This window comes from Apteryx mantelli, chromosome 1, assembly GCF_036417845.1.
Source record: "Apteryx mantelli isolate bAptMan1 chromosome 1, bAptMan1.hap1, whole genome shotgun sequence".
NCBI lineage: Eukaryota > Metazoa > Chordata > Aves > Apterygiformes > Apterygidae > Apteryx > Apteryx mantelli.
Window position 1 is genome coordinate 24,255,984 of NC_089978.1, and position 27,851 is coordinate 24,283,834.

The 27,851-nt window shown below is 38.3% G+C and overlaps 1 protein-coding gene across 2 annotated transcripts in view; it reads right to left on the minus strand.

Annotated features, from left to right (window-relative positions):
- Window positions 1-14,904, minus strand: part of USP12 (ubiquitin specific peptidase 12) — a 40,780-nt gene extending 25,876 nt beyond the window's left edge. Inside the window, exons 1-2 of one of the 2 annotated variants that reach the window (XM_067290672.1) lie at window positions 14,642-14,904; window positions 1,239-1,319 (exon numbers count right to left, since the gene is read on the minus strand). In XM_067290672.1, coding sequence (XP_067146773.1) covers window positions 1,239-1,319; window positions 14,642-14,689 — 129 coding nt within the window. In that variant the 5' untranslated portion in view covers window positions 14,690-14,904. Of the gene's footprint in view, window positions 1-1,238; window positions 1,320-14,287; window positions 14,302-14,641 lie in introns of those variants that run through there. The other variant, XM_013962137.1, reaches the window with a different exon arrangement.
- Between the last annotated feature and the right edge of the window lie 12,947 nt (window positions 14,905-27,851).

Below are 27,851 nucleotides of genomic sequence, written 5' to 3' on the forward strand. Positions count from 1 at the left end.
TTCATTTGGGATATCTGACTGTATAAGATTATTATGAGGATGCTGTAAGTTTTCAGGTCTGTCTTTTGTATTTTCCTTTCTCCAGATGCATTTCTATGGCAAAAACAGGGGATACATTCAAATCTAAAACGTGACAGTGGGAGCACAATTGTACCAACCAATATTCTGGGCATGAGTTAATGTTAGCAGTTTTTGTATGTATAAAAGAAATAGTGCAATGATTCTCAATCCATTTGGAAATATGTGCAGAGAGACATGACAAATCCTCTGGACTGAAACAAGAGACTAGGAAAACAGGTTTATCTGTCAGAGTAACGGATTTGAGAAGAGGTAAGAACTGCTTTGAAGGAAATGAGTTTACAAGCTTAAACTCAGCTATGGAACTAACAGCAAGTGTTAACAGTTCAACTACAGTATTTCATCTTTTCAGAGAAACAAAGCCATATTTTGAAGGTATTTCAACCTTTCATGAAAAAGGAAAAAATTACTAATTTAAATTACTAATTTAAGTGCACATTCCAGAAGCCTGTCAGTGCTAAGAATGTAGAGGTAGAGATGTATGTTGTAGTAGCAGAACAGTATTATAATTCATCAGATTCATTAAGATGATGGCTCATGTTAAAATCAACCTGTTTTCAATATGTACTTTCTGAAGCCCCGAAAAAGAAAACTACTTAATAATTGATTTCAGACAGAATCATGAAACTTCTCGTAACAAGAATATTACATTTTAATTTCTGTTATTGCTTGTGAAAAGTAAGTTACACCTGAAAACTTATGATAGAATTGAACAAGATTGTTTTTTCCACACTTCTTTTTCCCCTTCAAGGTCAATATTTTTTTAACATTTCAATACAAATGGCAGACAGGAACGCTTCATATCATCAATGGTCTTCCACAGATTTTTTTTATTTTAGTGTATTTATTTACTTAAATTGGCATATTACCAACTGCAAGCTATATATTCTAAATATTTTTTAAGACTTCTACATTTTAATAGCAAGACAGTGATTTAAAGAAAAATAGGCTATAATAACTATAATGAAATAAAGTATTAAATATAGTCCAATTTCAACAATTATTTCAATATATTGAATACTGAAATATATTTCAATACATTAAATATATTAAAAGAATAAGTCTTTCAGTGTTTTAATTATTCACTCAATGAAAATCTTGTCATTTAGCAAATTCACTTGTGTAATTTTAAAGCAATCAGGTTATGCACTGAAACTTACATTAACCAAACCAAAATAGTGCTCATTGACTGGAAATTGTTCCGGACCAATCTCTTTCTCCAAAGCTGAGGCATTGGCGCCCTAGAAAATTAAAAGCGATAAAATATTAGTGTTGCAGCTATGTACACAGTGAGTTTAACCACTTGAGAAAGATATTCTGAGTTTTTTCCGCAAGGATAAATGACTGCCTCTGAAAATTCTAAAATGCTGAACTACAGCCACGAGTGGCAGCTCGTACACACCGCTGGCCTGTGAAACAGTCACAGCTTACATTCTAGCCACAGTAGACATCTGGGGAAGAGAGACAATGGTCAAGAACAGCTATGTTTTCTACAATGTGTACTGAGATACAGTTATGCATTTCACTTTGTATTTCAATCCTGATTCTTACATTTGCATAGTTTTACAGTTGCCTGGGTCAAATGTTTTTATCCTCCAAACAAGATGTTGTTTTACTTTCTTTTACCTACAGGAAAAAAAAACCCACCATACTGGTCACAGGTACAGAATTCGTTAACACCAAACCAGTATCATCAGATCTCAGACCACAGGACTTAGGGTTTATGAGTTAGGTTCACTTCCTAATACTGAAGCAATCCCTCTAGTCAAGAGGGAGGAAAACAAAAATAAATCAGAGAGTAAAAATGAAGAATGGATTAAACATCTTCCCATTTGTACCCAGAAAAGATGGAAATAGAGTTTGCGTCCCAGCTCAATAATCATACATGGCAGATTAACTAAATATATTCGGTTAGTCCTATTCCTTAACGCAAAGACAAGCTCTTAGGAAGGGAGATAATAGCCAAGAATGCAGAAAAATTGGTTCTTTGAGTTCTCTGTTGATTTACACTCTCTAGTTGTTTAGATTGGTGACAAAATCATTTCACACAGATCTGAAAGTAGACAGGTCACCCAGCAAGTCTTCTTTTCCATATGTCTTAGATACTCATAATACAGAGAAAAACCTAACACACTTCCAACACCAGCAAATTATTTCAACATAATCCAAAACCTCTCAGAGATTTGTTTCTAAGTATGTTCTATTCAAAACTATCTCAAAATAAGTGACACCATTTTTATGTACTTTCATGCAATTACACTGTTTTGGTGTGCTGTATTTATTATTTTCAGAGTGCAGTTCCTTGAGTAACAATTGCACTTATACAGTATTGCAAAGCAGCTGATAGAAGGCCAAATGGTGAGCTCCTCTCTACAATGGTAATTCCCACACTGTGTAGTACATTTTGTAAAAAGTTTAGAGGCAGATTGTTCACAGGAAACAAAGAGATGAGTCTGTTTCACTTGCACTAAAACTATATGATGTTCAAAGTACTCTGTTAAATACCTTGCATTTTGTAAATTTAATGGCAGCACAATGCAGCAAGTGTTGGTGCACATTAGAAATGCTGCAGATTTTGCCCAACAAATCTGTTGTTTTGATCCTCAAAAAGAAGGCAGAGGAAGTAACTTTGGTTACTCTGGTTCCAACATATGACTTTTGTCTGAACTGGTTCAGTAAACACTTGATTTTAAAGGAAGGAAAATGAAAAGGTAGGAAGAGGGAAGTATAGCAACATAATATTTTATCCATCAACAGTTGCCTGTAAACCAGTTTGAACAGAAGCATGACAATTCTTTTGAAAAAAAGCTGAAGTCCTTTTCACAAATAGATTATCAGCATAGCACACACAGCTTCCATAACATAAACAAAGTATTTAAATCCATTTGGGGGACTCTAGCTACATCATTTTTAGACTTGTCTACTAGGTAAAACAATACTTTTCACAGAGGATAATAAATTGCTGTATTTAAGTTTCTCCACAATAACTGGCTGTGAACATGGCCTTACCCAATGGCAAATAACTATTAAAAAAAATTAAGAGATGCACAAGCCCTTGCTCTGGAAAATTCAGAGAACAAAAAGACTTTCTATGAAGTCTCACACTAACTGCTTTTAGAGAGAAGCAATTGTATCCAACCCTAAATCTCCTTTGTTGCATACAACATTCATTGCATACAACATTGAAATATATGTATATATATATCAATACACACAGACACACATACATATATTCCCTATAAAACTAATAAATGAACATGAATATTCCAGTCTAAAGTCAGGTCCAAGTGAAGCTAAAATAGCCCATACTATACAGCAAAGAATCTTAAGAACAGACAGGGCTCCCTCCCAACAAGTTCTTCACCTATACCAAAGATATAGCAAATGGCATTGGGCATTAACAGAATAAAGTTAAATCAAAATCACAGAGTGCATTAAAAATAGCAGTCAGGATTTCACAGATTAATTACAGATGGGGAAAGGGGACAAAGTTAAAATTATGACTGTATCAAAATGCATAAAATTAAAATAGAAGCTATATTACGTGGAATCTACCATGATGTGATTGCAATACTGCAGAACTAAGACTGGTTATACAACGTAGCTCAGTAATTCTCAAACTGGAAACACATTGCCAAAGGTCCACTAGGAGATGGCAACTTTAATTAGAACAGAGCCAAAGATAACATAATTCTGCACTTCACATGGTCAGTATAGCTCCACTCCATTCACAACATGGTCCTGGACGCTTTCTCATCAGTTATATTCTCTGCAGTTCTCCAGTATCACATAGCTTTTCTTTTACTGGGGACATGACTGCAGTGCTTACTATTTTAGAAGCTGTTCTCAAATGGCGATGCTGGTGGTAAGGAGAAGGGGAATAAACCCTCATTTAGATCAAAGCACGCCATGACTTCTGAATATTTGATTTTGCAACCTTAAAACAAAACAAAATTGAAATACAGCCATAAGCTCTGTCAAGGTAGGTATTATTTACAAATAAACCAGGAAAAAAAGGAACAGAGAAGGCCTTTTACGCCCTATTGTTATAATCTCCAGTTCATTAAAAATAAATAAATTCAAGAGCAACTTTTTAGAAAATGCTTCCCCCTCCTCCCCCCCCCCCAAAAAAAAAAAAAAAGCCAGGATGGACTAGTTGCTTTATTCTGTCTTTGGAATGAAGGTGATTATGGTGTTAAACTTTTCTGATGTTTCTTTTTTGTACAGATTCGAATACCGTATTTAGATCTCTAGCATAATAATGATTCTGACTGGCCAATAAATAAAACAGGTTAACATACTCCTATAATGTTACTATTTTCTGATTATTCAAGGCTGTTCATTCAAGGCTTAGATTTTCACTTAATTCCAGAGCAAGGCATTATCTATGTTTGACTGTAATTGTTTATGAATATTTTATTAACACAAACCAGCATGGCTGTTTTATACCAATATAAAAGCCCTCTAACTACTTAGACTGTCCTCTACAGCTCTCCTTTTGTCTGTAATAAAAGAAGTCAATCCTCCCCTCGAAGTAACAATTTATACTGTGCATAGTGTGTTAGTTGCAGAGAGTGGGGACATAGTACGCAGCTGGGGCTTGAAAGAGTATGCTAAAACGCATGTTAACATGCGATCCAGAAAAGCTTTTTAAAAGCTAACTAGCCTTTTCTAAGAAATATTTCCCATTCTGCATTACAGTACATATTATCAATACCATTTGAATCTTCCATTATGAAAATATGGATGTAAAGGAAGAACTGTGATACCACCAACTATTATGGTACCATTTGATCTTTTGCGCAAGGGGTCAGCAAAGGTTTGAGGCAGAAGTAGAGTCTATCTCCTACCAGCCAAGATGGACTTACTGGGCTTGGGACCTAGAATTGGGAGACTTCAGTCTATGATGCATGCTGCAGAGTACAGAAGTACTTCTTCTGCCATTTAACTGAGATGTGGGAAGATCCCAGAATGATCCTCTCCCCCTTTGGGGCCCACTGAACAGCCTATACAACAGGTGTTCAGTCCCCACACAGTACCTTGGCTTTGACATTGTGCAGTGGAGAGAAAGGAACATCATTAACTCTGGTTAGTAAACCCCACCTCCAGTTTCTGTGCTTCCACTCAGGAAGGCAGAGGGACCATGCAGATGGTTTATCCCAAAATTTTAGAAGTGGAAAGGAGCAGAGGCACAACAGAGATCAAACAAAAGCTAATATTTAACCTATATACACTGCATTACACTATTCTCCTTCCAGTCCAGAGATAATTATACTGGCATACAGAATATATATTTGTAACAGTTAACACAACATAGCTTTATAAAGTGAAGATAAAACTTCAACTACTATGGTGTGTATAAAGGCCATAATATGAAATCTTAAAAACACATCTAGTTTGGCTTATTACAGCTTACACTGGAACAGATAATAATGCCAAAACATAAACTTCATTTGATTTAGACCAGTTAAAGCAGGTGTTAAAATAGCATATGGAAAACAACACTACAATGTAACAGATGTTAGAAAAGATCAAAATTTTGATTATGACCTATTAAACACAGATTACTTCAATACAGAAAAAAGATACAGCAAACATATAAATCCAATTCCATAAAGAAACAAATTTCAAGTTCTCTATATATTTGATAATAATTGTAAGGATAAGTTACACTACATTGTTTTCAAGTCACACAGTTCGCAGAAATGTAAAATAATATTTGGTTTTGTATGAGCTTCAGTTTTGTAAACTATTCTGTTCTAGATGCTACACATGCTGCTATGAGTTTTAAAAGACAAGTCTCAAAAATAACAGAGCTTTATTTTGTTTTTAATCTTAACACATTAATCCTGGACAGATTTCAAGATTCGCCTAACTTCTATTTATTATTGAACATGATCCTGGAAATGATGTTAAAGTACCAATGGTTATAAAACAGTATTCTCACACATAATGAAAGTTAGGTGTAAGTGTGAGCTACTGTACACTTTACAAATCATTAATAATCTTAATTTAACCTTGTTCAAGTCACTGTTTATTACCTCTCTCCCCCACCAAGTTAAGAAAGAGGCTATATTATTGGATTTATCAAATATGCCCTTAGCTGCTAATGACTTAATTCAGGGATAAGAATCCATGCTTATCATGAGAGGCCCTAAACAAATAGTTTCTCAATTTTTATTTTCAAAAGAGCTTGAGGTTTCTATAAATTAACACATTTAACATGAAACAAATGAGTGTTTTTATTTCAGTTTAGTGGAATCAAAGGCCAGAAAACACAGTGGGAGAGGAAAATATTCTATGTTTGTTTAATTAAGTATAGTTGATTTCCCCTAATTTGCAAGTTTTATAAATATAGATTCTCTCAAAGTTCAAAAATAAACTAAGAAATTAACCCAGGTACATTTCAATGCGAAAGGAAAAAAATGGTAAAGTGAAGATATAAGCTGCATTTGTTGCCCCTTTTTTATTTTTGTAGCAAGCTTAAAAAAAAAAACCTGTTAACTACTATTTCCTGGCTTTTACAAATGCCTTTTTTCACTGCAGCAGAGGTCACACTATTTTGGTGCTACATGCAGAACTAGTACTCGAGACAGCTAATGTGCTTAAGCCAATAGGAGCAGACCTGTAAAGCACATCAGTTGGTGCTTATGATCTGACATACACATTATTTCAATTTCAGAGGTTTTTCACCAGTCTGGTTCTACCCAGCTCTGGAACTGAACACTCAGCTGTGACTGGAACACATTGCCCAATTTCATTTCCTCCAAGAGGAATCTATTTCGTGCACTGTAAGACCACTCTAAAATCAAAACCAAACTGTGGTACAAGAGGATGCCTGGAAGAAGCTCTTCAGAAGTGCACATGCCTTATTTGAACTAATACACTAACATAAATACACCCACTCTATAGCATCTGTCTAAAGAAAAAAAATATATCGCCAGGCTATATTAAAAATACTATCTAAAAACATGTCAGCATGCAGGCAAACAATAGCAGTTTTAGTGTCCTACCTTGTCATTATCATCCAGTCTAGCTGAAAGAAGTTCTCTTAAAAAGACCTGATCATAACCAGTCTAAAATGCTTTTAAAATTATACTGGTGTTAGTCTTATCTTTTCTGGGACAGGGAAGGGGGATGATCTATCCCTTTCTAGGATAAACAGCAGTTGATAAAGTCAAGAGGCCATCTTTTCAGTAGTTTGCTGTAACACACTTTATATTTTAGCTTTAGAGTTGTAAATTTCCCATGTAAAACTAAAAATTTTACCTTTTAAAAGAAATTTTCTATCTCAAAACTTATACTTGCCATCAAAATTCTAAAGATCCATTTCTCCCTTCATATATACTCTATGCCAGATTATTCCCTGCAATACTCTCTGCCTTCCCCAAGAAGCAAGAAATAACAAAGATAAGTGACTCACGTAACTAAGTCATGTTGCATAGGTACACATAAGCCAAATTTTTCAAATATGTCCTAAGCTATAGGTAACTAAAAGAAAAACATAAAACAGAACTTTTCCTGGTGACTAAAAGACATTAAAAGTAAATAGTAAACTTTGTACCCAGGAATAACAATGTTTTCCTCAACAAGAATAAAACATTACTGAATTCTGTCACAAAACATTATGAGTGCAGAATTAAACTAATTATTTATAATCTGTAAAAATAAATCTCAGCAATATAAGCACTCATTTAATTATGCTTTCACTTTTTTTGCCAGGTATTAGAAGACTCTTCCTTGTCTGTGCTACTACTGAAGATGTACAGACTTACATAGCCTATTCTAAATAATGCACAATACTGTGGCTAATGAAATCTTCTATTAAAGAAGAAATATGTATTTCTACTCTTCTAATCATGTTTAATCAGAATGTGTAAATTCACGTTTTCCCTGCATTTATATAATCAGGATTAAGAACAAACAATATAGCTATATTAAATCAGTTTACATTTGTTGTTTCAACAGAAACCAAAATGCAAATGCATTTCTTATGATGCATTTCTTGCCCAGGAAGCAGAAGTGAAATATGCTGAGTAAACTTCAGTAATCCTCGTTGTTCATTTATCTGCAAAAAAACATGCTTTAATAGCACCTGACTTTATCGATAGAGTTAACTATGAAATACTTGGGTTTTTTTCAATTCATATATTTAAAATACTTTTAAAAATGTTATTATCTTAACTGATTAGTTTAAGACATTGTCTTATGTATTTTATACATATGTACTTATGATACTTATGTATCTTATTATGTAAGATTGGTGGAACAAGGAAGATGACAGTATAGCATAAAATTACATTCTCTTCACATTTCGAATATCTACCACACCTGTGTTTTTGAGCTCAACTGAGCAAACCTCTCACATATGAAGCAGGGACTCCAAGAATTAGAACTCTGGGCTTTGTTTTTTCATGGAATGGATCTTCAAAACATGCAAAGACCTAAGGATGCCTCTACAGTTCTTACGAATTTGCTACTACACTTGCAATGGACTTTGTTTATTATCTTCAATGCAGAAGGAAGTCAATGGCATTGCTAAAAATAAAGTACTGTCAATAAGATAAGTATTATTTATCTTGTATATTTCAAAAAAAACTCCTGGGGTAATATTGTTTATGATACCAGAAGCGTTTGCTTTAAGTTCTTCCAACTAGATGGATTTTTGCCAGGTTCAATGCAAAACATTTCATAATGACATTTACTAAGCAGATTCCCAAAAGATGAAAACTATTACCTTCATAGATTTTTAGTTAAGGGTTGAATTATACTAACAGACAATATAGGAAGTCTGTGAAAAGTATTTAAGAGGATCAGGAGGTGACCTTACAAAAACTTTCACCAACTAAATACATGTATAGACAGTTTGAAGCATTATACTCATCTTCTAGAATCAGACTTACTTGATCACCCAAAATGCAGAGCATAAAAGAAATATAAGAACACACTTGCTCAAATGGTTTCATTAATAAACTGCACACTATGCTGTGTTTCATGTACCCTTTTAAAAGTTAATTTAATCTATGTAATTCCTACTTGATAAAAACAAGCATGCTGCTTTTATAATTCACAAGTTTCACATAATCATTAAATATTTTTGAGTTTATGAAAAATGGTAAAAGTGTTTTCCAATTCAGGTATATTTTTGTTGATACATCATTCTGATAACACCACTAGAAAAAAGATCTAGATTTTTTTTTTTTTTTAAGACTGAAAGAGTAGACAGAGTAAGGACCTTATTTGAAAGATAACATTTGTTAAACACATTTAACTTTCATAAACTTCCTAAGCTAGGAAAGGAAAAGTTATCAACACAAGGCTCCTCTTTTCTCTGGAAAATTTGAAAAAGGAAAGTAGAGGACATCAATTAATGAACAGATATCCTTTAAGTACATTTTTATAGAATCACCCCTACAAGTTTCAATGCAAATTAGTTGTTTCACTAGTTTAAAAAGTAAATATAAAGACTATGTAAATATTCAGGTTTTGTGTATTAATAGGATCAATTAATCCCACTGAAGCACCTAAAAATTCTCACTGTTGGCAAGATTAGAGTCGAAGGTTGTATTTCATGATGTTTTCATGCTCAGAATGAATATACATATACATACAGGTATAAAAAGAAAAAAGGGCATTTGTATAATTGAAATTATTCTAGCAAAATGACAACTATGTAATTCTCTGTGCTCTATGGTATAAATATTGCTTTACAGCTACGCAGCTTCAGGAATTTTTTTGTTTCATGTGTCTCATATTTGACATTTTTATATTAATTTAGACAGTCAAATCTGTATTTTGATGTAAACTATAACAAATTTGCATAAATTAACTAGACTATTTAAGAGTGTCACAAACCCAGTATTTTAAAGAGCAAACGTACAGACTCATCTTCTGTTGTCATATTGTAACAGGTTACATCTATGAAAGTAAAGATGACAAACGTCACAATCATGCCTTGAGTCTTAGTGTCATATTCACCATGGGAAATTCTGATTAGAACACCAACAGATGAGCTCTGATGAACCTCCCTGTAGTGGTTTAAGGTCTTATGCCAACTGTCTAACACATGCTTCTCCAAAATTTAATGCACTTGCAACAGAATCACCACAACAAAACATGTGCCTACACACTCCAGTACACTGATCAAGGTGGATTCAAGTCACAATTCCAGAATGAAATGGAGTAGCTGAGACACAGCACATGTTCCTTCTTGCCAACTCTGTTACATGAGCAAGTCAGACAGCTGGGTAAAGCAATACTGTAACACCGTTATTTTCTCTGTAAGCACAAGTCAGAACCCTTACATGTGTTACTTTAGTCCTCTCATCCTCTGCTTTCTTTTCTATCACCTGCTCACTTTGAAGCTGTTTTCCTACATGACTTTTCTGTCCTTGCCGCAACTCTCAGTTCTCATTTCTTCCAGCATGCCTCTTCCTTCCACTTTCCTATGGAATCTGTTAAACTGATCATCAATTAGCAGATGGCCCAGTTAGAAGGGACAGAAGTGAATACATGGTAGTCATTTCTGGCTGACTCTGACAAACTTAAATTTACATTAAGTGCAGATTTCACAACCAGGTTTGAAAATCCTATTGTAAACATATAATTCCTTGAGCAGTAATTAAGCCCATATATGTATACATATCTTACAATTAATTGCAAGTATAAGCTTTTCTTGCAATTAAGCATTTTTATAAAATTTCTTTCACATGACGTTTGAGATAGGTAACTGTGTGCACTGCAACCTTACCTCAGCTGTGCACTTACAGGGTCTGTTTCCTCTTACCAGCCTTTTTCTCCCATAATCTTGTATGAAGTTAAGAATCTTTGAGACCTCTTCAACCTTGTCAAATGTGACTGAAATAGGCAAAAGGGTACTAGTGGGACAGGGAGACAGGAAAAGGACAACAGCCAGCCATTCAGTATGACTCCCTAAGTTTTATTCCTTTAAAAAACAAGCCTAAAACCAAAAATTTGGATTCTAAGATATGCACAGACTTCTGATACAGAACACACTGTTACATTATGCAATCCAGAGCCAAACTACAAACTGTGTGTTTGATGTCAGTTTTCGGTGTCTGAATTAATCACTGAAGACATTCTGTGACACTTCAAAACAAAGTACACTGGCCTGATATATAAGACACTAGACTGGCAGATAGAGAAAGAAGGGAACATGTAGACAAATACCTGAAAGATGAAGCAAAAGATTTTAATGTCTAATACTACAGATTTTAGATTAGCATCATTTTTAAAATGCTTTAAACTTTTTCAGGTTGTGCTAACATAATTACTCAGTTTCTTGAAAAATAAGTACTACTACTACAACTTCCTTTTGTACATCTGAGTCTGATATATTCAGACTGCTGTCTTCTAAGCTACAAAGTACATTTCTACTCTTTACTTCAATCACCAAAAGACTTGATACCTTTCAGCTGCTAACAAGCGTTTGCTAGATTCTAGACAGCAGAAGCAAAAGTCAGAAATACTAGATTCAATCTCTGTTTTATGATGAATATAGCTTGGGGCACATCTTCATTGCAGTTAGCATGGGTTACTTTCCTATTTCCTAGCCAGGCATAAAACCCCCATATAATTCAGTCAGGTAAGACTTTCATTGCAGTTTAATGCATGGATAAGGGTAAAAGGACAAGTTCTACTTTTACTGGAAAAGCATAAAGAACAACAAAAAACCTTTAACCTCATTCATTTTGCAGCAAGAACAGTGACTAAATCACTCAAGGACAGAGCTTCTCCACAATCTTCAGCCTTGTAATTAAGTCTTACTACAGCACAAAGAACCATGGGAGTGGTAACTGTAGAAAAAAAAAGTCCAAGGAAGCCCAAAGATGGGATATAACACTAGAAGAGAGTCTTTTAAGATGACCTATAACATCATTGTTATGAACACAGGAGTACAGATCAATGAACTAATGAAGAGAAGATCATCTGAAAAGGCACTGTGGCTAACAAAGTAAAAATCCTGGATATTGCTCTTCCCTGTACCCACACAACCTGCCAGTGCTGTAAAACCTAATTTATTACTTTCTAATATTCAGGGCTTGAACAAAAAGGATAAGATGCCTAAAATATAAGTGAGTCAGAAGAACTAAAACTTCAATTTGGATACAAAAAAGGAAGTCATGAAATGCAGGCCTGAGATGGAAGAGCTTCTTCAACATACGTAGTTCCCAAAAAGCTGTTTTACAGATCGTAAGTGTACATACATGTTAGGTTTGTGTCAGCACAAATCGTCTCTGGACAAAAATAGCCTGTTACTGGTTTTGTACTAATCAAACACAAGAAGAGAAGCAAAAGCTTGAGAGTTCTTGTAAGAGACATGGGGAAAAGGTGAGGAAAAACCTCGTGAGAAATTTCAGAAGGTTATCTGGGAGCTTAGTCAAACAGTGGATTGACACAAAGAATAATTGCCAGAAAAAAAAAAAAAATCAATATTTATATTCATTTTTTTTCCACAAAATATATACTTTAACATGTTTGTTAGAAAAGATTTGCCTGACCCTAAACACATTGTTCTAAACAACTTCAGAGTAAATATCAAGTCCTTTTCAGTACTATCCTTACTGAATTTTTTTTAAGCACAATCCTACATTATCTATTAAGTATTAAAAAAGGTTTTACTCTGGGCATCCCTTGCTAGCTCTCCTATCACACAGCACTGTTAAAGCTCAAGCATAGAAAGGCATGGGAAAAATCTTATGCCTGGAGTTTTTCACCTCAGTGCACATGATTATGATTGGACAGATAATACCTAACTGACATCAGAATTTCAGCTTCATGGTTATAGACACTTTAGTTAATCGTAAGAAGATTTTTAGTTGAAAAAAATTGTTTATGGATTGACATAAATAGTTTAACGTCATTTCTAATATCCATACATAGAGAATAATCTTAAACTAGCTGCTTGGCCAGTCCAGAGCTGTAACTTCCAAACTGTCTATAAGAAGAAAAGTGAGCTCCCACACCAGACTTAAATCAAGGAACCAGCACTGAAACTACATTGTCACAAAGATGATGGCCAACTGTGGGTGGAAATATGTTAGCAAAGACTGCAACAAAATGGGACTGCTCCATTCTACAAGGATCAATCACATTGGCTCCTCAACAGCCTCACCTAAAATACAATTACTTCAGAGAATGAGAACTCCTGAAGTATATGGTACACATCCTACAACATTTGGCCGCATAAGGATCTTAGCATATAGCTCATGAGTACAAGAAGCCTGACCCTCCAAGTTCAAATGAAAAGATGTGATCTCCCATATCACAAAAAAACAAGACTACAGCTGACTAGCAACCACCTGAGCAATTTTAGCCCATGAACTTACAGGCATTCATTCATTTAAAATACTCTTGGGCCACCTTTGAAATGACTGCTTGAGATATTAAAGCCTCTTTGCAGCAAGATTTATGAAAATCATAGAGCACTTTACAATGATAAACATGTAAGCATTTCCCATTGTTTGACATTAATGTATGTTATAATCCCAATTTAGCAAAGTAATGAACTGGATGAGAGAGTGCATTCCCTTCCTCTGTGGAAACAGATTTGGGAACCAGAATTTTCATTTGTTCAAAGAACAGGTAGAAGAGAGCACAGATACAAGATCTTTGACTATGACCCATCAACACATCTTATCCATGACAAGTAGAAACTATCCACAGCATACTTCCTTCCTTAAATTCAGCATCCCTACATTAGTGAATCTATTCAGTTCCCGATCCCTCTTAAAAAAAAAAAAAAACACTCCGAGAGTCTTATTATATCTATGCATCTGCTTATAGCTCTAATTTATAAAGAGAGAGTGTAATGAAAAGCAATCACTGAAATAAGTCTTCTATCAGGACCCGGATCGATGCAAACAATTCAAATTACATGCAAGTGCGTGGTGCGTGCTTGGCTAAACAGATCACACGGAATGCTAACACTTTTCCGGGTAACTGGAGAAGCACCCGCCTGCTAATATGCAAGGCAATTAGAGCGCCACAACAATAGTAAAGTACTGTAAAAGCGAAAAACAATTACAAGGTGGATCGAGAGTCGGAGAGCACTTGCAGAAATCCTGTCCTAAAAACATATTTGCACTAAGCAATCCCGAACTCCAGCCAATGGTCCTAAAGCTCCCCCTCCCAGCTTTCGGCACACTTCGGGGGAAAAGCTGTGTTGAATAACCACGCATTTTATCACCTTCATAACCAGGATTCCCCTTCACACCTAGCCCAACCCAATCCCATCAGCGTCTGCATCAAGATCCAGCCTCCCAAATCCGATTAACCACGCTCCACTTCCGATCCCCACCCACGGTCGCGGGTGGGGGACACCTCCTCGCCGCTCGCCCCGCTCTCTCGCCGCCCCGTCCCCCACGCCGCCGCACCACCCACCGCCAGGGCGCTGCGCAAAGCCGGCCTCCCCCGCAGCTCGCGCCCGCCCCTCGCCTGCCTCCCCGCAGCCCCTTCCACCACCCCAAAGGGACCCGCCGCGCCCGCGCCCCCACCCCCCGGGGAGCCGGCAGGACAGGGCTGGCCCCGGCCCCGCGCTCACCATGGTACAGATGGAGGCGATTTTGGAGACTGTCATTAGGATTTCCATCCGCCCAGCGCCATCTTCCGCCCAATCACAGCGCCGAGCCGAGCGGAGCCAGGCTGGGCCGGGCGGGAGTAGGAGGAGAAGGCGAGGCAAGGCAGGCGACGGAAGCAGCCCTCGCCGGCCCCGCCAGCGCCTGCCGCGGGGCGCACGCAGCCCAACGGCCCTAACGGCCCCAACGGCCCGGCGCGCGACTCCCAGAGAGCGCCAGACCCGCTCGCTCCCTCGCTCACCCCCCGCCCCGCGCGCGCGGCCAACACAGCGCGGGCCCGCACGGCCCGACCCCGCCTCCCGCCGGGCCCTAGCGCCGCCGCGCCCGCGGCCAACCCCCCGCCCCGGAGCCCCGGCGCCGCCTCGCGCCTCGCGCCCGGCTCCCTCGCCCCGCCCCCCCCCCCCGCTCGGTTCCTTTGAGACTCTGGCCCCGCCCCTGCACCGCCTCCCTCCGCCTGCGGCGCCCGCGGCGCCGGACACGCATGCGCGGCGCGGAGGGGGGGGCGGGGCGGACCCGCCCCGTCGAGCAGGGACGCGGGGTGTCTCGTCGTGGCGGGCTCCGCGCCCGGGGCGGCCGGGCCTGGCCTCGGGGCCCGCCAGGGCCCCTTTCTCGGTGTTTTTAGCCCTCCTGTGTTTACTTTCCCAGGTGTTACTCTTTACTGTGACCGTAAGCGTCACGTTTAATTCTGTTAGTGGAAGGTGCGACTCGCTCAGTGAACAGCTCCGGCGGGGGATGTGCTCGCAGGGCTGCGGTCAGGCGCTGGCAGTGAAACAGGGCCGTGCCGGGGGGCGCGGACGGGGTTTCGGTTAGCCAGTTTAACTCCCTTTCGTGTGCTGAGGGATGGACGGCACGCTGTGAGGAAATGGAGATGAGGAAAAGAACTGGGGGGGCTGGCGGATGCTTCCTTGATGTAAGTGCTGAATGACTTCCAGGGAAGGAAGGAGTTACCTGGAGGGGTGGGGAGAATAAGTAGACATAATTTATAGCCAAACAGCAAAAGCAAATTAAAAAATAGAGCTAAACCTTCTGCCTCCTATCAAACTTAATCAGTCGAATGCCAAACTAACTTCAGAGTAGCTTCTGACATCTGAATAGCAGTTGTCTTGTCAAAGCTTTTCCTCTGGGATCCCTCACAGAAAGAGGGGGGCGCAGAGAGGCACGCACCCAAGACAGGAGTATGAATTCCTTCCTTCCTTCCTTCCTTCCTTGCTTTGTCTCTAGATTACCAGCTCTTTGGGTTCACTGGGTCTGGGATTCTCCTGCCCCACCTCAGAAATCTCCAAAATAGAAGCTGACCTGCAAGGTACCCATCTGTATCACTTAAGAGACTTAAGGTGTCTACTCTTGAATGAGATGAATCACTTCCTATATGTGCCTGTTTCTGTCTGCAGACTATATCGGAAATTTGGATGACCATGTCAAATGCTGATGTCTGCATTATAGAAATCTAAGGTTGGCTGTATCCTACCTTTCTAAATATTTGGGAAATATCTAGCAGATTGAGATATATTATTCTTAAGAATAATATGTAGCCACGTAAGGCATGTATCATGAAGACATCCTTTCACTGTGAAAGAGTTATGCTTAATACCTATAAAATTAAATTATGTAGTTTTTATGACCTTCAGAAGTAAACAGACTTTAAAAATACTTACAACTGTATTAATGGAAATACAGAATAACAGTTTTCCTTCAGCTAAAATAGAAAGAATCTGACTTTAAAAAGTTTTATAACTGAACTCTTTACTGAACCTGAAATATAACCTCAAGCAATCTTTTATATAATATCTGTGGTCTAGAAGTGCACATTTCAAAAGTATAGTATTTGAGAAAATTAATGCCTCTTGGATAACTGCATTCAGAAACTGTTGCCACAGAAACCATGGGGGAGGACAACATCAAGGGAATGAGAAAGAAAAGAAACAAAAGAAGTGGCTTGGCCATTTATGAGCAAAAAAGGGAAAAAGGACATTCGTCCTGCTAGAAGTGTCAAACCATCAGATCTTCAGCAATTCATCTGCAATTCAAAGCTGCAATATACATATGTAATATGATTCCTTGCAGTATTAATCAGGTATGCTACAAGAGATATTCCTGTGTAACCCAGAGTGGACAAAATATTCAAAAAATGACACAAGGAAATATGACAGCATGCCATCTCCCTTGAGCAAAACCACAAAATGTAATTGCACTATTGGACAAGTTTGTAAGATTATCTGAAAGGTAATTCAGTTTGGAAGTAATTATATGGCACCAAGTGGAATTGTACAGGTCAAAGAAAACTGCAGGAATCAGGATTAGCACTCAGATGGAAAGTCAGAGATTGTCTTTAAGCTCCTTCCTGTCCATGAGTTAGAGAAAGAAGACAGAATATACTTGGTGTGAACTGTGCTTTCTGTCTGTAGTTCCAAGAGACAATTTAGATACAGTGGAATATTGAACCATATTTCAGAAAGAGTGGGGGATGTATGACTATGTTAGCTTGCATCTGACAGGTATGGGGGCTAATCTCGGAGGGAGTCTAAGCAGAGGAGCTGGGAAGATGTTAAATTAGTAACATAGAGCTTGATAAAAAAATGCTGTGTAAACTGAGATGCTGTGTCATGAACAAACTGAGCTCATGCTGCATAGAATGGGGGAAAATACTGAAATACTTTCTCTTTGACTATTAAAATGACCTAAAATCTGAGGAAACAAGTAAGAGAACTGAAAATTCTCATTTAATTCCCATCATTAAGCCCCTTGAGGTGATTGGAATCATTCATGAGTTCAACATTTTGATTATTTGACCTGCTTAGGAAAAATAGGGTGGGTAGACTAGGGGTGTTTGTGTGTATGTGCTTGTGTATGCTTGAGGAGATAGAGCTTTAAAAAGTTTGTTACAGAGTTACTATAATGTATATAGACCGGTATGCTAACTAATCCTATCTGAGAAAAATATCAATGATATCTTGTATTAGTGGGGAGAGACAAAATCCACCTGACAAAATGGGACAAGAACATCTTTGCCAACTGGCTGGCCAACCTGGTGTGGAGAACTTTAAAGTAGGAACAACAGGGGAGGTAGATTATGACCCACAGTTAAATGAGGAAACAGTGGTTAGGGGTGGTAAGGGCATTGAGGAACGAGAGTAGCAGAGTATGGATGCTGGACTTTAGGAGAGCAGACTTCAGCTTATTCAGGGAACTGCTAGGTGGGATCTCCTGAGCATCAGCTCTGAGGGGTAAAAGAGCTCAGGAAAGCTGGCAGGAAAGCACAAGGATGGTCTATCCTAATACTCAGGAAAACAAGTAGATGTATCAGGAGACTGGCTTGGCTATACAGAGAACTCATGACTGAGCCCCAATGCAAAAAAGCAGTTCTTACAGGACATGGAAAATACAGGACATGGAAGCAGGGATAGGTTGCAAAAGAGGAATTTAGAAACCTTGCCTGGGCATGTAGGGATGATGTTAGGAAAGCCAAAGCTCACCTAGAATTGATGCAAGGGTTGTCAAGGATAACAAGAAGAGTTACTACTGCTACTTCAATAGTAAAAACTGAATAAAGAGAATGTGGACCTGTTGCTGAATAGGATGGGTGATTTAGTGAAGCATTTGCAGATAATGCTGAGGTACTCAATAGCTTCTTTGCCTCAGTCTTCATCAGTAAGTTCTCCCAGGACTCTGTGCTTAGAGGCAGGGTTCAAGGAAAAGAACTACTAGCAGTGGGTGAGGATCGAGTCAGGGATTACTTGAGAGATCTTGACTCTCCATGGGACCAGATGGGCTGCATCCAAGAGTATTGAGAGAGCTGCTTGATGTCCTTGCAAGGCTGTTCTCTATCACCTTTGATAGATCATGGAGACTGGGGGAGGTCCCCAGTGACTGGAGAAAGGCAAATGTTTCATCCATCTGCAAAAAGGCCAAAAAGGATGATCATCCAAAAAGATGATCTGGAGAACTACGGGTTGATCAGCATTACTTCAGTCTCTGGGAAAACGATGGAGCGGGTCCTTTTGGAACGCATTTCTGGGCACAGGAAGGAGAAGAAGGTGACTGGAAACAGTTAGCATGAATTTACCAAGGGTAAATCATGCCTGATCAGCCTGATTGCCTTCTAGAATAAAATGACTGGATTTGTGGACAATGGGAGAGCAGTGGATATCATTTGCCTCAACTTTACCAAGGCTTTTGACTGTCTCTCACAATATTGTTGTATCCAAATTGGGATGTTACAGTCTGGAAGGTTAAAAAGCTGGCTGGATGTTTGAGCTGAGAGGGCAGTGGTTCATGTGTCATACTCTACCTAGATGCTGGTAAAACATGGAGTACTGTCCTGTTTAACACCTTTACCAATGACTTGGAAGATGTGACAAATTGTACTCTTGTCAAGTTCGCAGATGACACCAAATTGGGGGGGACCACTTGATATGTTCAAGGGCAGGGCTGCTACCGAGAGGGACCTAGACAGGCTGGAGAAATGGGCTAACAGGAACCTTTTGAAATTCAAGAAGGACAAATGCAAAGTTCTGTTCCTGGGAAGGAAGAACCCTTGGCACCAGTACAGGCTGGGGACAGCCTGCAGGAAAGGCCCTGTGCGTTGGTGGGCAGCAAGGTGAGCATGAGCCAGCAGTGTGTGCTGGCAGCAAAAAAGGCCAACAGCATCCTGGGCTGTATGGACAGGGGCAGAGCCAGTAGATGGAAGGAAGCGATTGTCCCTCTTTACTTAGCACTTGTTAGATCACATCTAGATTAATAGGTCCAGTTTGGAGCTCTCCAAGGCGAGACAAATGTAGATCAACTGTAACATTCAGCAGAGGGCCACCAAGATGGTCATGGGCTGAAGCATTTGCCCTACAAGGGGAGGTTGAGGGAACTGGGCTTGGAAAAGGAGGTTTCAGCAGGACCTTATAGCAGCCTATCAGTACTTATGAGGAGATTATCTAGAAGATGGAGCCAGGCTTTTCACAGTGGTGCATGGGTGGGAGGATGAGAGACAATGGACTTAAATTGAAACAAGAGACGTTCCAACTGGATATAAGGAGAAACTTTTTCATGATGCAGACTGTCAAGTGTTGGAAGATGTACCCAGAGCGGTTGTGCAATCTAACTAAAGCCCTGAGCAATCTGGGCTGACCTCAGACCCAGCCCTGCTTAGAACAGGAGGTTGGACTAGAGACTTCCTGAGGTCCCTTTCAACTTGAATTATCCTGTGTTTCTGTGATTCTAAGAGAAATCACCAAATCATCTTAAAGAATAATTTACTCCTTTTTTTATTACTACTTTTTTACTACTTTTCTCTAATGTGTCAAAATATCAGTTATTTCTGGGAAACATTCACTTTGGAGACATGTTGGAGGTCCCATGAGGCAAGTAGTAAATTATCATTGGAATTTCTAGAAATCATAGTTGATAATTGTTTAATACAAAACATACTGCTACCAGCAATTGGCTTCTTTTTTTTTCAATTTTATTAAGACCAAAAAAGATTGATGGTGGAGGGATAAGACTTGGGGCTGGACATCAGTGGTTGCCTTCTCATTAGCAACCTGTTCTATATTCACTCTGAACAGAGAACTAAGTGTACTACCACCCCCCATCTACTAATGGACCTATAGTATTGAGATGATGTATTTTGTTCCTAACTTACTTGGAAAGCTAAAGGTCATCTCAAAGCTAAAGAAAAGTTTGAATAAAGCTAAAAAGAGTAACATAGAAAAATGTCAACAAATATTAGATATTATTAAAGAAGACTCTATTAGACAGACGGACATTATTACCCCATTAAGAAAGAAAAAATAGGGGGTAAAAGCCTGTCCTGACTTAGTAACAAAGCAAAGGAAGTAATTAGAAATTGAAAAGCATAACAAAATGAAAAAGGCAAAAGATTAATCAATATGAACTAAAATTTCTGAACTATAGAAAATCACAACTGCATGTCAAAGACATAAAAAAATCCATGATTTGCAGAGCTAATGTCAGTAAGAACATGTTTCCAAGTATGTTGGGAACAAAATGAATCCTGTTGACCATTACTAGATGGAGATGGTAGAACTGTTAAATAATGATCTAGAAAAGAAGTTTTCAGTACATGTTTCTATCCAGCATTTGGAAACAAATAAGACTGTGTATTTGTTCTAATGATATACCATTAGGAAACAATAAAGGCATTCACAAGGATAACTAGGATAAAGATTATTCTAAATATTGAGAGAAGCTCTTGATGGATTAGTTCTAGACTATATTCCAGTCAATATTGTCAGCAATGTGAAAGCAAAACTTATGTTCTGTGAAGAAGAGAAAAAGAGTGGCTAAATGGGAAATTAAATTAAGGACATGGTTATCGTAAGGATCTGTATTGCTTGGTAAATCTGTCCCATTCAAATACACTGTGTTTTAATATAGGCACAAGTATAGTTACTTAAGAATATATTGTGCAGGCCATGCCTGCAGAGATGAGGGGCTGTTTTATGGAGCATGGTGATGGAAAAGAAATTAAGAGTTTTCAGTCTAATGTTATGGTACAAAAAAATAATGGAATCTGTGACTGTATAACCAGAGACATGGCAAGTAGAAAGAGAGACATTATTTCACCTCTATGTATGGCATTCATGAAGTTTCTGTGGTCATATTGCATTTGCCTCTGGTGTCCTTACTATCAAAAGAATGCTGAGAAATGATTTGAGGCTGGAGAAAATTCTTTGCAGAGAGAGACTTAAAAGGGTGCAATCTGTTCGGCTTATCAAAAAGAAGATTGAAAGGTGACTACAGTGCTCTTTAATCTAGCACAGAGAGAGAAATAATAAGAACAAATATCTATAAACTGAAGTCAAATAAATTCGAATTAGAAATTATACACATTTTTTAACAGTGGAAGAAATTAATGGTTGGAATATGCTGCCAAGAGAAATGGTACATCCGGTATCTCCTGAGGGTTAAAGAATAGATGGTTTTCTCAAAGAAATGCTTTAGATGAATGGATAGAATTAATTCTCTCTTTATATTTGTTGTTCTTATTATACAATATTTGAATTACCATAACACCTAGAAATGCAAGTCAGGGGCCAGAACCCATCACCTCCTTAATCACTCTGCAAGACATAGAGAGAAGACCACATTCCATCTTCTGAAGAGCTTATAGTCCAAAGGTACAGAGACACCAATAGACGCAGAGGAGCAAAGAGACAATATCACAAGAGTAAACTGCTGCTACTCATCCTGTGCCTCTCCTTGTTTTATAATCTTATGGTTTGGCAGGAGCCCAGCTTACTCTAGGGTGTGTGGGTAGGTTGGCTTTAGAAACTGAAGTGTAGGCTTGGTACAGGTATGTTTATGCCTGTATCTACGTCTGCCTGTAACTACAGATGGTTTTGCTGAGTCTGGGGCACATGAGGTTTTCACTGTTGTTGCCTGACAACAAAATTGGTCCCATCAATCTATTTTCCCTCTCTACTTACCAGTCAATCAACCAATCAGTCAGCCTGTTTCTGTAGTATCTGAATGCAGCCATGTTGTATCTGTTGTTGGACTAATATAAATGATTGTAAGATCAAAGGGTAAAAGGACCATAGGATAATTCAGGCGCAAAGGGACCTCTAGAGGTTTCTAGTCCAACCTCCTGCTCAAAGCTGGGTCAGCTGTGAGATCAGACCAGGTTGCTCAGGGCTTTGTACATACCTTCTTTCTTGTTCTAGAAACTCTAATTTTAGATCCAGACATGATAGCGGGGTTTTTGGTCATTGCAAAAATACCATCTGAATTCACCATCTGGATTTTTATTGACACACAGCCCAGTGGAGTCATCCACTGTTGTCATGATACAAGTGAACCAGCCTTGCTCTGGAAACACACCTTACCTTCTGGGCAACTGGCATTACAAATTTTGTTCTAGGAAGTAATATAGAATGAGACATAAAAGGAAAATTTCCCCAAATTGTATTTTGTATTTCCAAGAAAATGTGAAGCTCTATGTAAATTATACAGAACTTTGAATCTTAGCAGATTATGTGAGTGAAATTGGATCCTTCTCAGGGACAGAAGAGACAAACAGGAAATATATTTGGAAAGTCATGTCATACCAAATCATCTTCTACTGACTGATGGTTAAACAACTACATTAGTGAATTAATCTTTGTAAATTATGTTCAAGGTACGTTTTCATAAAATACAGCTATTTTCAAAATAGCTGTGCCTGCTGTCTGGGAGCCATGACAGTTGGGTGAACTAACCACATATGGGGGAATTCAGGCATGTAGTTAAAAAGGTGATATATTTCATTCATAATTTCAAAAGAGTAAGTTCAGTCTTAGTTATAATCATAAACAAGAAATTAATGTTATGTATTACTATAGAAAAATATACAAACAATGCAAAATTATAAAAATTATAACTATAAACTATTATAATTGTACAGTACATAAATAAATATTATTTAATTCTTTAGCACTTTTCATCAATACATCTCAGAATATTTTACAAAGAGAAATTAGAAATAATCATTTTTAGATCAATTTTATGAACAGAATAACTCAGGTGAAAGAGTTCTATGGCAGAGTAAAGTTTGTTCATGATGTTTTTTGCCTTATGCTCCTTTCGGAAGACCAAAGCTTCCTCAGTCATTGTGGCCTTTTTTTAAAAAAAAGCAGAAAGTAATATTTGTTTCTTGCAGAGTTCACACATGAGGATATTTTGATACTTTCACTTTCACAGCTCAGCTGATACTGAGAGTCTTGCCACATATATAGCTGACAAACGATTAACCTTTTGTTACACAAAAGGCTACCAACATATGAAAAGTTAAAAGAATAAAAGAGAAGGTAAAAATTATACACTACTGAACTGAATACAATTTTCTACCAACTGCACTTAAAATATACTTCAGTCAGAGAGGTGTCCAATATGACTGTAAAAATGGACATAGGAGAATTTAGTTTTGTTGAAAATAACAGTAGATTTCTAAATTATTTTCACTACTTCATCCTTTAGACTGCTAAAAGAAGATGAAATTCTGTCTGAGAATAAAGTTACAGTTCTTAATCAGAAGAAAGACTCCACTTGAAAAATGGGAACTCTTTTGAAAGATTTGATCATATTCTGCAAGAGAAATGTGTATAACCTGGGTGCCAGTGATCTCAATATGAGAGGATGTGAGTTAGGTGTGAAAACAATAACCATGTGTTTTTTTCACAGTGTTCTGAACAGCTGCAGAGTCCTCTCTGCAGGATCCTTTGCAGAAATAGGGCCACAAATATAGGTGGAAATAAGGCTGTTTAATATTGTAAAGAAATGCTTTCTGTAATAGTAACCTTTTTAAAATTGAGTGGATTTGATCCTTGAGACAGGCACTATGGGAACCACTGCATCGACTAACTTCAGTTCCTCCTTAGAATGAAAACCTCAAAAGTCAGTGACAGTTCACATGTCAACTTTAACTTGGAAAATCTATTACTAGAGGTGAGTAGTACAGGACACTTCGGTCTTTGTGTTCTCTATCAGAGTATCTCGCAAAGCTTCCCACTGCTGCCAGTGAGGTAGTATTTTTGTGAGCTTGGCATCATTTCTCCAAAAGTAAGATTAGCTGTCATGTAATAACAACACTGACTCACCATATGACAACAGGCAGCCTCCAAAGAGTCTTTGTATCATTTCAGTCTCCCTAATCAGTTCTATACAGTATTAAGATGCAAAGGAAGCTCAGGAGGAATTAGGTATTTGCCACCACAAACACCAGGCATACAGCAAACAGTTACATAGTGGAAAACCTGATTAATGAGAGGTGGAAAAAATACTGGAAACAACTTTGTGTAGAAAACAAAATTGTTAAAGAACATTTACTGTTAATAGCCTATGTTTTTCATGACACTAATGGGTGGTTCATTATTTTTGTTCTAATTGAAACATATGTCACAGCACTATTTTGTGCTTCCGCTGATCTAAAGCTATTGTTGAATTACATGTTGCAATCAGTTTTCATACAATGCTCTCTTTGTGAGTAAAACAGAAGTAGAATAATTTTGATTTCTTCTAGAAGTTTTATACCCTGGAAAACCCATAGTTCCCCTCTGTACTTGCAGATGGTCAGTTAAATGCTCCCATCTGGTTGTACTTAGAATTTAGTTTTCTCTACAAAAAAAAAAAAACAACAGCTATAAACACAGGTTATCCCATGAGCAGCAGAACTAACGAAGCTTAACTTCCTATGGATTTGTGCCCTTGGTCTTTACACTGCAGCAAGCCCAGCATCGCCTCTTTGTCCCATATGACCTCATTTCCTCCTTCCATTTCCCCTCTCCGCTTCCTCCCCCATTTCCTCTTCTCTCCCTGCAGTAGTGATTTCTGCCATTCCCCCTCTGTTTTCTTTGCCCCTTTTGCCCCTCACTTCAACTCCCTCTCTCCCCCTTGTCCCCTCCCTCCAAGTTGGATAAGAGCACCATAAGCTGTGGCTGGCCTGCAGCAGCATGTATTTTGCATATTCTAGTTAAGGACTCCATAGCATTTTGCAAATATTAATGAATCAACAATAACCCTGCTCAGTAAATATACATTATTATTCCCATTTTGCATGAGGAAAAGTTGAGGTATAGCTTGGTCAAGTTTATTGTTTATTTATTCTTGATTTCACTTAACTCACCCTTATGTTGTTCTTTTGTGGCTTGCATCTTTGTTCAGAGCAGCTCTCGTTGTCTCTTTGACGGAGTTGTCAGAGCATAGCCAACGCTCATTATTTTATCACAAGCCTTGTGATATGTGATAGTTCCCTTGCCACCACAGTTACTGGGGTCAGGTGATGAAGATGAATTGAGAAATTCACCTTTTATTTATTATAGTAAGTTTCTAGCTCATTAAGCTAGAAAACTCTTGAAAAATGTGATGGCAGAGGACTGAAAATGTTCAAAAAAGGGTGAGAATAAAATGAATTTCTTTTTATTTAAATATGACTATTTTAAAGCATTTGTATCTTGTGATGTCATGGGGTCTGTCTCATGATATGTGTAAGACTGCAGAGGCTAAAGGCAATTTTCCATTTTGGAGAGGAGGTTGGACTGCAAAAAGGCAAATCAGTGATGGCTGAACCTTCTGAGCACAAATTCAAACTTTGCTGTAGCACCTAGGAAAGGGAATATAATTGGGATTATAATCAAATATGAAGTGTTTTAATGCAAAGAACAGTATACTTTTTAGTCCTGTAGTTTCTGTATTTGATTCTTCTTTCCTTTTCTTTCAAGAAGTGGCTTTAAAGGTAGGAGAGGGTTTTCTTTTAGCATCCAGAAGATATGTACAACTAGAGTAAGACAATAATGTTTGCTGAAAGATTGTTACAGTCTACTGAATACTCGAGTTTGCGGTAACTCTGGTTACTTCATGCATTATTAAAAAGGGCATCTTGTATTCTTTGTATTCATAAAGAACAATCAACTTAATTTGGTATCCTTTGAAAATGAAATTAAATTTGTATTTACTGGAGTTCAGCTAATGCTAAGCAGAAAACATTCCTTTACTTGAAATAAAACTAGCAATATTTTGTAAAGCCATTCCTTTCCTTCCAGCAAGGTTCTTTGTCATTTCATGGGCAATTAAAAACAATAGTGTTAATGGCTCTGATTAGAACAATTAATGACAAATACAAATGACTACCTCAGATATCAATATATCAATACAATTTCCAAGAGTATTTAGATAATAGAGAGTGATTCCACCAAAATTTTTACTTTACACTGTTGTATCCATCAAGTATGTTGCCTTTTTAAATTACAGCAGATAAAGTTGAAAAGTTAGAATCAAAGACTCACACAGTCTCTGGCACCTCTGGAGGTCTCCAGTCCGAGCTCCTGCTCAGAGCAGGTCCAGTTACATCAGGTTGCTCAGGGCTGTGTCCAGTTGGGTTTTAAATAGCTCCAAGGACGTAAATTCCACCACCTCTCTGGGCAACCTGGTCAAGTTTTTGACAACCTTCATGTTAAAATTTTTTTCCTTATATCGAGTCAGAAATTTCCAACGTTTCTAACTTGTGTCCGTTGCCACTCATCCTGAGGGGCATCTGGCCTCATCTTCTCTACACTCTCCCATTCAATAGTGGCAGTCTACAATAAGATCTCCTCTTTGCCTTCTCTTCTGCTGGCTGGACAAACCCAGCTCTCTCAGGTTCTTCTCATATGTCCTGTGCTCTAGCCCCTTCACCATCTTGGTGGCCCTTTGCTGGGCTCGCTCTGGTATGTCCATGTCTTTTGTGTCCTGGAGGGCCCAGAACTGGACACAGCACTCCAGATGTGGTCTCCCCAGTGCCAAAAGGAGAGAAATAATCACTTCCCTTGACCTGCTGGCTACCTTCTTGCTACTGCAGCCCTGGATGTTGTTGACTTTCTTTGCAACAAGGACACACTGCTGCTTCATTTTATACCTGTTCTCAACCAGGACCCTCAGGTCGTTTTCTGCAAAGCCACTTTCCAGCCCGTCAGCCCTCAGCCTGTCCTGTTGCGTAGGGTTATTTCCTGTCAGCCCATTTCTCCAGCCTGTCCCAGTCCCTCTGAAAAGTGGTCCTGCCCTCCAGGATATTGACCGCCCCCTACAGTGAGGTATCATCTGCAAAGCTACTGAGAGTTAGCATAAAAATAACTTGTTTTGTAATATAGTTTCAGTGAGATTTCACCAGTGCAAAATGAAGTGTGTCATTATTATAACCGATCTTATATATGATACTTTTTCAGGTATTAAATTAGAGCAAAAAAACCTCATATTCAGCTCTGTTTAAAGCTGAATCTCTGCCCTCCAAAGTTGTCTGTCTTGAAAACCAATTTTCATAGGTTGAGCTTCTGTTAAAATTATACTTCATTGTGAATAAAATAGTCACATGGTGGAAATCAGATAAGGGAAAGGTCAGCTAAGTCTGACCCTTGCCAGTGTGCAATTTTTCTTATATTTGTTTTGCTCTGGCCAATCTATTTTAAGCAATTAAAGGCCAATTCTGTCCATGTCTGTTTATTCCTTATAGACAAAAATTCTTTGAAGATGCTGAGAATTTTCCCTGAATAAAAACATGAAGATTTAAGACTGACTTTGTGCCACTCAGATCACTGATAGGCCTGCCATTCCATGATGTTAGATTCAGAAATTTTACTCCTAGTTCCCAGCTAGCAAGCTAAAGACAATCAATGGGAGATTTACAGCCAGCAAACAATCTCAGTCCCAGGAGCTTCC